This window comes from Mus pahari, chromosome 23, assembly GCF_900095145.1.
Source record: "Mus pahari chromosome 23, PAHARI_EIJ_v1.1, whole genome shotgun sequence".
Lineage (NCBI taxonomy): Eukaryota > Metazoa > Chordata > Mammalia > Rodentia > Muridae > Mus > Mus pahari.
This window is the reverse complement of record NC_034612.1, coordinates 33,966,009-33,975,484: the sequence shown is the minus strand read 5'-3', so window position 1 is coordinate 33,975,484 and position 9,476 is coordinate 33,966,009. Positions and strand designations below refer to the sequence as shown.

Here is a 9,476-nt window from a genome sequence, read left to right as displayed (position 1 = left end):
GGTGACGTTACACCAGCTCGGCCAATGGAAGCTCGGGGACTTCATTTTTTCCGGAACGCCGGCAGCAGAGTCGGAAAGAAGGCGGCTGCTGTCTGAGGCGGCCTTGGGTGGTTTCTGAGCGTTCCTGTCCCTCGCCCGCTACCTTCCTTGGGTTCCCGCCATGCCGATGTACCAGGTAAAGCCCTATCATGGAGGCAGCGCACCTCTGCGTGTAGAGCTTCCCACCTGCATGTACCGGCTCCCCAACGTGCACGGCAAGACCACCAGCCCCGCCACCGACGCGGGCCACGTGCAGGTAGGAGCGTGCGGCCCCTGCCTAGTGCGCAGGCGCCGTTCGTGCTGCGCCGCACCCTGCCCTATCCCTGGTCCAGTCTAGCGCACGGGCGCTGCGTCTGCGTAGGGTCCCGGTCCCTTCTGTGGCTGGGTCCGACAAAATCCACCTAGATTAGTGCTGCCGTGGGTTCCTGTCACGATCTCCAGGCGCATAGAAAAAGTGAACAACACGAAAGATGCTCATTCGGAGGGATTTTCAGAGCGATCCCAGGGTTACCATAACCCAGGTTGACGGGCTTAGTGCCCCATCCTTCTCACTTTAACTTTTCCACAAGAGGTCCCGACTTTTACTGTAGTTATGTGTTGGTTTTCGCGGTTAGGTTGTGGAGGCTATCCTTAAGCTATATAATCTTGATGTACTGGAAACATAGTATGTGTTCTGTTGTCTGGCATGCTGTACAAGATTTTGTAATAACGATAGTGATCGTGTTCCTGGCCATACCTCGATTATTTATCTACCTAGCCCCTCATGGGCATTGGAATTTATAGACTAGCTAACACAAACAGCCTGTATAGGAATGGAATTCCTGGCCCAGTGGGCAGGTGTGCCTTCCACTTTTTTAGCTCTTTTTCAAAGTGGTTATACAGGTTTAAGCTGTTACCCGCGGGATAATGGAGTCATCCTAATGTAGTTTTAATTTGGATTTCTCCAATTTCTAAGTAAGTTGAGGTCCTTTTTCGTGTTTCCTGAACATGGGGGTGTGGAGCAGAAACAGTGCCTTTGTAGCCCAGACTGTCCTGGAGTTCTTATAGCCAAAGATAATCTTGAGCTCTTCCTCCGCTGGTCTCCACCTCCCAAGTGCTGGGGTTAGAAGTGTGTGCCACCTTGCCTAACTCAAAACAATTATCTTGCCATGTTTATCACTATTGTTTGATCTCATTTTCTAAAGATGAAAATTTGTTAGATCTCAAATGGCTATCCGAGGTGCCCTTTAACACATCAAAGCAGACACTGACTGGCCCTCAGGTCCACCCAGCATCCCTCAGTCCCAGTGACAAGGCCACCTGGTTGGTTTATCCCATCCCCTACCTTGAAGTCTCCAGCCAGGGTACTGAGCAGAGCTTCCCTCTCCCCAGTTCCTCTGGCTGCTGTATAACTAAGCCATTTGGCTATTCCCCTTTCTTGGCCAACCTCCCAGTCCAGTCTGGCCATGTTCATTCCGGGCTCTCCAGCTGTCTCTGCCTCTGCTCTCCCTTTTATCTACAATGAACTTTATCCTCCAGCATACCTTAGGTGTTGTCATGACCTTCCTTTTATGTTCCCTCCCAACCCCCCCTTCAGTTTTCTACTGATGATCACAGCCCAAATTTCTAACAGAAAATCTGGCATTGTGGACAAATACGTAAAGAGAAGCTGTTGTGGTCAATTTTCCTGATCCTTGTCATTCTTTATTTTGCCTACACTGGAAGAGAAGAGGTTAATTCAAAGCCTGGTGATATTAGCAGTTGTCTAGCAGCAGAACTATGAAAACAAGAGCAGACATGGATCAGTGGTCCATCAGCTAGACACCATCTTGGCCCCATAAGTGAGCATCTGAGTTTGATCCCTGGAATCCACATGGAAGGAGAGAATCAATGCCCTTGTGCTGTCCCCTGACCTCCAGTCACGTGTGCACACATAATACAGAAATACAGAAAAAACGAAATAAAGCCTGTAGCAACCATGATTGGTTTCTTAATGCATGCCAGACTACTTGGCAAAGAGGATGCATTGGTACAAAGCATGAGCTGTTTGGAGTTACTATCTCAGTAGTGAATACTACAGATGACCAAGGTAGGAGAATGCCAGTGCTGCCTTAAATAATTTGCAGACTTGACACTTTGCCCAGGGAGATGCTTCCAAACTGAAGGATACTTCAAAGCCTGAGTTCCAGGCTGAAAGAGACGGTTCCGTGCTTAAGAGCACTCTTTGCTCTTGCGGGGAGCCTGGATTTGGTTTTCAGAACCCATAGAGAGACTTACAACTGACTGTAATCCTGCTTCCAGGATATCCCATGCTCTCTGCTGACCTCCAGGCACGGTGGTACACACGTGCACATAAAGACATGCAGGCAAAACACCCGTACACAGAAAAATAATTTTTAAAACCTTCAGGTCCTTTCTCCCCTTTCTTTGTATAAATTATTTTCTATTGTCCTTCATCTTTTGTCTGCTCATTCAGACATGAGGTGTGTAGTTGAGACAGTGTTTCATGTAGTCCATGCTAGCCTTGAACTTGCTGTGCAACAGCTGAGGCAGTACTTAAACTTTTAATCCTCCTGCTACAACCTCCCAAATGTTGGAATTATAAGTATACATGACTTATAAGTATTTTTAATTAGCCTGTTATTGATAGTAAAGGATTCTGGGTACAATGAAAGGCCTACGTAGGAAGATCACACAAGCCCAGAAGCCCAACCCGAGGCCATCCTGAACAACACATAACAAAGACCCTCCCTTTATTTTAGAAGAGTTGGGTTTTGTTTCAGGCGTGGTGGTGCACATCTGTAATCCCAGCAACTGGAAACTGAAACAGGACTGTGAGTTCCAGGTTATACAGTGAAACTGATTCTCAAAAACGAAGGGCTAGAGGAGGGCTAGAGGTTTGTTTTCATTTTCTTTCCTTTTCTCATCTAACTTACCTGAAATAGGGAATCAACTCTCTTTTAAGATTCATTCTTATTCATATGTATGTGTATGTGTGCACGTCTGTGAGTGAATGCTGTGTGTGGGTGCTTGTGGAAACCAAAAGAGGGGTCAGATCTCTTGGACCTGGAGTTGCAGTCAGTTATGAACCTCCTGACGGAGGTGCTGGGAACCAGACTACACCCTTTGGAAGAGCAACAAGTTCTCCTAACCCCCGAAGAGGACTACCTCACAGTCATGTTTCTTCAATGTTGTAGAACAACTTGTGGATCAATTTGCAGGACCCCTTGGACTGGAGGAAAGGAAGCTCTGTAGTGCTTCATAGAGTTTGAAATTTAAAAAAAAAAAAAAATTTTGTTTTGGTGGGAGGAGGTTGCCCACCATGGCATGCATGTAGAAGCCAGAGGACAACTTGTAGGAGTTGGGTCTTCCTTTCAGCGGGGTCTGGGTGATGGAACGCATTGTTAGGATGGCCAGTAAAACACCTTTTATATACTGAGCCGTGTGTTTTTAGACAGTGGAAATTTGGTGGCAAACTAATTTGGTGATAAACTAACTTTAGGAAACATCCGAGCCATCTTTGCAAGCCCTTGAATCTCGCCAAGATGATATTTTAAAACGCTTATATGAGTTGAAGGCAGCGGTCGATGGCCTTTCAAAGATGATTCACACCCCAGATGCGGACTTGGATGTAACCAACATCCTGCAAGCTGACGAGCCCACAACTTTAGCCACAAACGCATTGGACTTGAATTCCGTGCTTGGAAAGGTGAGAAACCAGATGGCTATGAGTGCCAAAACGTGGGGCCGGTGGCTTGGCTTTGTAGTTCTCAAGTGGAGCAAAGCACTTGTTTTCTTTATTTCTTCTCTAAATGATTGCACCTAGAGTTGCTGTGTGTGCTGTGTGTGTGTCGGGGGTGGGGGGTGGGGTGGTGTCACTCCTGTGATCCCAGCACTTGGGGGCTGAGCTAAGAGGATCACGAGTTCTAGCTTACAGGGAGACCCTGGCTCAAAAAAAAGAAGCAATTATACCCAGGGCTATAAGGCCTCTTGCTATGGTGAGTGGTGATCAGAGAGAGAGGAGAGGCCAGAGAAGGGAGGTCTAGAGTCCCAGCATCCTGTTGTCCCAGTCTGTGTCAGCTACCTATAAGCCCCAGGAGGAAAGGGCATCCCAGCTCATTCTAGATGCTACTAGATAGAGCAGAAGTGTCCCCTACTGTTTTTGAGGAAATGCCCTGGCTACACAGATATAAAAATCTCACCTCCCCCGTTGCAGTACTTTGCAATAAGCCAGTTCCTGTGCTTAAGTTTGGTCTATCAAGAATAGGTTGAAAATAAATGTATCAGCCAGCCTTTATGATTGAAGTTTATAGGACTCAACTTACAGGACCAGTCCATATGCAGGGCTGTTCCACTTATGCTTGCAGATGCCGTGGAGTAGTCCAAGAAGCCGTGTAAGTAATCTCTAGAACTCTGACAATACAGTGCAGACACCTAAAAGGTGCATGTGCTGCAGTGACTCACCCAGAGCTCTGACAGCCTTGGTGCCCCTGCCACACTTTGTCCTTTCTCCTGCCTCCTCTGTCCTGCATATTTTCATGCACTGAGGAAGCAACCAAGACCTGACCAGACACTGAGGAGGCAGGTCAGGGGACGTGCACAGTCAGGGTGCTGACAGTGTGCTGGGAAGGCTGACATGGTGTGGAGGATGAAGACAAGCCTCTGAACCAGGAGCCCATATCCCACTCTTGTGTGCCTTGTGTGTGTGTGCAGGTTCATGTGCACACGGATGCACGTGACGGCCAGAGAACAGACTTGACCAGCCCCCAGCTGGCCAGACCTGCAGACAAGCCTTTGTCCAGCTCTTAAGCTCTGGGACTCCAAGCACCTTACAGACCGAGCTGCCTTCTCAATTCTGGGTTTTGTTGATTTGAGATAGGTTCTCATGTTGCTCAGGCTGGCCCCAGACTCACTTTATAGCTGGATGTCTCAAATTCCTGATCCTCCTACCTCTATTAGAAAGTGTTGACCTACAGGCTTGTGTCCATCAGCACTTCCTACTGTGCTCGGTGACTTTGGATAACCCGCTGGCCTCCCCACGACTCAAGCTTCTCCAGCTGTCAAGTGGGGTCATAGCAGCATCTTTAAGTGGGATCTGAGACTCAACCAGACCCTGGAAGGTTTTGGGGGTAGTACCTAGTTCATGTTGAACACAGATGGCACTTTTGTTACAGTTTTCTGTTTAGCCCCTGCTGACCTGGACCTCATCCACTTGCCTCTGCCTCCAGACTGCTGGGATGAAAGGTGCCACCTCGCCTGGCCAGTTGGCTTTCGTTGGCTTTAGTGTTTTGGTCTCTCCCTCAGGACTACGGGGCGCTGAAAGACATTGTGATCAACGCAAACCCAGCCTCCCCACCGCTGTCCCTGCTTGTGCTGCACAGGCTGCTCTGTGAACGCTACAGAGTCCTGTCCACTGTGCACACACATTCGTCTGTCAAGAATGTACCTGAGAATCTTGTCAAGTGCTTCGGGGAGCAGGCTAGAAAGCAGCCCCGCCACGAGTATCAGCTGGGCTTCACTCTGATTTGGAAGAATGGTAAATGTGGGACCTGGTGAACTCCCTCAGGCTGCAAAGGTGTGGGACCATCCACAGCACTAACTATAGCTGATTGGTGTGTGGCGAGATGCTCTCCACGTCTAGCCAGCTTGTGGGGCCACTGTTCTGAGCACCAGATACCCTCAGTGCTCCGAATGAGGGGTGTCTCAATGAGACAGTTCCAGGGAAGCAGAGCCTTGGAGGAAGGGGTTCTCCTGTGCAATGTTGCAAACCAAGGGAATAGTAGCTATCCCTCCCCACTGGTCACATGTAAAAAACTCAAAACCTAAAAAAAAGCCGGCCATGGTGGCGCAGGCCTTTAAGCCCAGCACTCGGGAGGCAGAGGCAGGCGGATTTTTGAGTTCGAGGCCAGCCTGGTCTACAGAGTGAGTTCCAGGACAGCCAGGGCTACACAGAGAAACCCTGTCTCGAAAAACCAAAAAAACAAAAAACAAAAAACAAAAAACTTATTCAAGGAACACCAACAGTGTCTTTCTGTTTGGCCTACAAAGGACAGCAGGGTATCATTTATTCATTGTCCCACAGAGAAATGCCTTTCCTGCCTGAGCTTCATTTAGGTAAAAACACATTATTGCCTGTCACCCATTCAGTGATACCTTTCCTATTCTGAAACAGTATCTCAATTCATAACCCAAGCTAGCTTCAAACTCTGACCTTTGGTTTTCTTATCTCAACTTCCAAAGAAAGAGAATTATGCACATGCACCTTTATGCTGGGCCATCCAGTGCTATCTCCCTCAGCTTCAGGGCCAGAGAGAAGAGATCCTTGCCCTGGGCAGTCGATGGAACATCTAGTTTCTGGGCTGTAGCCTCCAAAGTTAATGGCAAGGGGTGGAATTGATGGTCCAAGTTCTGTCTAGTTTGATGAAAACCATTATAAACACAAGAGCGGAAAGGGCTACGTAGTCATTTATAAATTCTTTTTAAGCATACATTGTGTATGTGTGTGGTTGAATGGGAGCAAACCTGTAGAGGGCAGAAACAAGTCTTATACCTTGTCCTGCAGAACGTATGTATTCTGCTTATAAGCCCTGGGGACTGAACTCAGGAGCCTGTACCCACAGTCATTTCACTGGGCCTTGATCACTTTTTTTTTGTTGTTGTTTGTTTGTTTGTTTGTTTGTTTTTCGAGACAGGGTTTCTCTGTGTAGTCCTGGCTGTCCTGGAACTCATTCTGTAGACCAGGCCGGCCTCGAACTCAGAAATCCGCCTGCCTCTGCCTCCCAAGTGCTGGGATTAAAGGCATGTGTCACCCACCACCCCCCGGCCTTGATAACTTTTTGAAGGGAGTAGGTTGCACTTAAAAGCCTGGTGTGGTGGCATGCGCCTTTAATCCCAACACTTGGGAGGCAGAGGAAAGTGGATCTATGAGTTCCAGGCCAGTCTGAGCTATCTAACAAGCCAAGGAAACATAGTTGAGACTCCATCTCAGAAACAACAAAAACTTAAAAACTGAAGGCTCAGCTGGACAGTGGTGGCGCACACCTTTGATCCCAGAGTGAGTTTGAGACCAGCCTAGATTACTAAGGGAGTTCTAGTACAGCCAAGGTTATACAGGGAAACCATCTCGAGAAACCAAGCAAACAGAAAACCTAAAGGCTCTTGCATATTACAGATGTTGGTCATGTTTTTGAAAATCATCTTGCTATGTGATGAGTTCCCTCTTCCACACAAGACACACTGACTCTGTGGTGGTCTTTTCCTTTGCAGTGCCCAAGACACAGATGAAGTTCAGTGTACAAACCATGTGCCCCATTGAAGGAGAAGGGAACATCGCACGTTTCCTGTTCTCTCTATTTGGCCAGAAGCATAATGCTGTCAACCTCACCCTCATCGATAGCTGGGTGGATATCGCCATGTTTCAGCTGCGAGAAGGCAGCAGTAAAGAAAAAGCTGCCGTGTTCCGCTCTATGAACTCCGCTTTGGGGAGGAGCCCGTGGCTGGTTGGGAATGAGCTCACTGTGGCAGATGTGGTGCTGTGGTCTGTGCTCCAGCAGACTGGGGGCAGCAGTGGGGCAGCGCCTACCAATGTGCAGCGGTGGCTTAAGTCCTGTGAGAACCTGGCCCCCTTCAGCACTGCCCTCCAGCTCCTTAAGTGAATTCGAGCAGCTTGTCTTGCAGGGTTCAACGCAAGAATGGTACGGCTTCCAGTCTGATGTCAGAAAGGGACTTGTCCAATAAAGTACCATATGATCTATGGATTTTATTTTATTTTCAAGTGAGTAAAACCAAGTGCAATGCACTGAGACGACTGCCAGCCAGGGGCAGGCACTTTATGGCATCAGAGATTGCTATCTGAGAAGTTCAGGTGGTTTGGGGAGTTGAGGCTTTAAGAAGGAAACGGATCATGGGCGACTATACAGAATAAAGGTAGAAGACATGTCAGCTGCTAAGATCACTTGAGGGCAAGCTGCAGGATGATGCCAAGTGGAAAGAACAGAGGGCTGGGCGAGTGCACAGTGCTAAGAAGCAGAACTCACCTTCCAGGCAATGCCGAGCCCACAGACATTTTGAGCCAAGGAGTGATCAAGTGTCTCTGGTAACTGGCCATGGCAGCAGTACGAAAGGACCAGCGAAGACTTGCAGCCGTCACAGCTGCAACAGCAGCCAGGCTGGCAGTCATCCTTGGGGGCAAGCAGGTGTGGGGGAGGGACCACTGATTTCTGTAGTACAGCCTTCCAGAAGACAGGGCAGTCAATAGGCAGAGCTTAAAGAAAAAAGGTTCAGGGGTGGGCAGCAACATCTGAGTAGGAAATTGAGGAATCAAAACTTGGAGAAGGTGGGAGGAAGAGGCTTAATTTAGTCCAGTCTTGGGTCATGGAAGGGTTGGTTCCTTGAGGAAAAGGAAGCTGGGTCCTTTTAACTCTACATAGGTTTGCTCAGTACAAGTGGTAGTCACACCTGTCCTCAGCTAAGGGCTGAAATTTTACATCCCTATTGACTGTAATGTAAGTCCACTTCCACATGGTTGGCAGCATAATTGAGACCACGGAGCTAGGCCCCATTTTCCCTCTCATCTCTTCAGCCCTCTGTCCTGAGACAGGAGGTGTAGTTGCTTCTTTAATTCTTCAATTTCCTTCTCTTGCTCTATTATCTTCATCTGCAATGTGAGATTAACCTGGAAAGAAAACATTTTAGACTCCATTAAAATGGCCCAAGTGTTCAGACATCCTTGCTGGGTCTGAACAGCAGCTGTCACAGTCTCAACATCAGTCACCCTGCAGGGCTCAAGTGTCAAGGCGCCACAGAGTCGCACTACAATTAAGTGACACTCTTCAGCCTGCTCCATTAACAAAGATGTCTGTAGCTCATTGGGTATCTTCCTTCAAAGTCTGTCAGTCCTTGATGGTGGTCCGTCTGTTACTCACACTGACTTGGAACTTCACTGATACCCAGGCCAAGCTAGCTGGATCGTGGACTTCCAAGGATCTGCGGCTTCCCACCTCTCATCTCACCACCACTAGAATTATAGGCACAAGCCACCAGACATGGCTATTTAAATATTTTTGTTCTGTTTTTTAATTTAGAAATTAGATCTTAACATTTACGTATTTTTGTGTTTGGGTGTATTTGTACTAGGATGCACTTTTGGCTATCAGAAGAGATTTGACCATCTATTCTTTACGTCCACTATTTGTGTCTGAGGACTGGACTGATGGCCACACTTGCTAGTCAGGGCCCATAACTGTTGAACTGTTTTTCCAACATTGATGTTTCTGAGGCAAGCAGCTTTCTTAACCTCCTCCCCAGCTCCCAGCTTATCTTTCAGATAATCACAATAAATGGTTCATAAACTAGTGCCAATCATAGTTACTTCTGGGATCCATAAAGTGGAGAACTCTACCCTTGTCCTCCCAGAGCTTGCCAGGTGGTTAGAAGAGGGGAGTGGAGAGGCGTGTCAG

The 9,476-nt window shown here is 47.9% G+C and overlaps 2 protein-coding genes across 3 annotated transcripts in view; one reads left to right on the top strand and one right to left on the bottom strand.

Moving 5' to 3' along the window:
• The first annotated feature begins 34 nt into the window (after positions 1 to 34).
• Positions 35 to 7,771, top strand: Aimp2 (aminoacyl tRNA synthetase complex interacting multifunctional protein 2). 2 transcript variants are annotated; one of them, XM_021186630.1, is made up of 4 exons: positions 35 to 175; positions 3,521 to 3,727; positions 5,323 to 5,554; positions 7,285 to 7,771. In XM_021186630.1, the coding sequence occupies exons 1-4, from the start codon at positions 161 to 163 to the stop codon at positions 7,671 to 7,673; spliced, it is 843 nt and encodes a 280-aa protein (XP_021042289.1). In that variant the 5' UTR covers positions 35 to 160; the 3' UTR covers positions 7,674 to 7,771. The 2 variants fall into 2 exon arrangements, with proteins under 2 accessions (XP_021042289.1, XP_021042288.1); XM_021186629.1 differs by having other exon boundaries at positions 35 to 295.
• Positions 7,758 to 9,476, bottom strand: part of Eif2ak1 (eukaryotic translation initiation factor 2 alpha kinase 1) — a 35,826-nt gene continuing 34,107 nt past the window's right edge. The window contains exon 15 of the mRNA XM_021186627.1: positions 7,758 to 8,692. Within this exon, the coding sequence (XP_021042286.1) occupies positions 8,588 to 8,692 (105 nt within the window). The 3' untranslated portion in view covers positions 7,758 to 8,587. The remainder of the gene's footprint in view (positions 8,693 to 9,476) is intronic.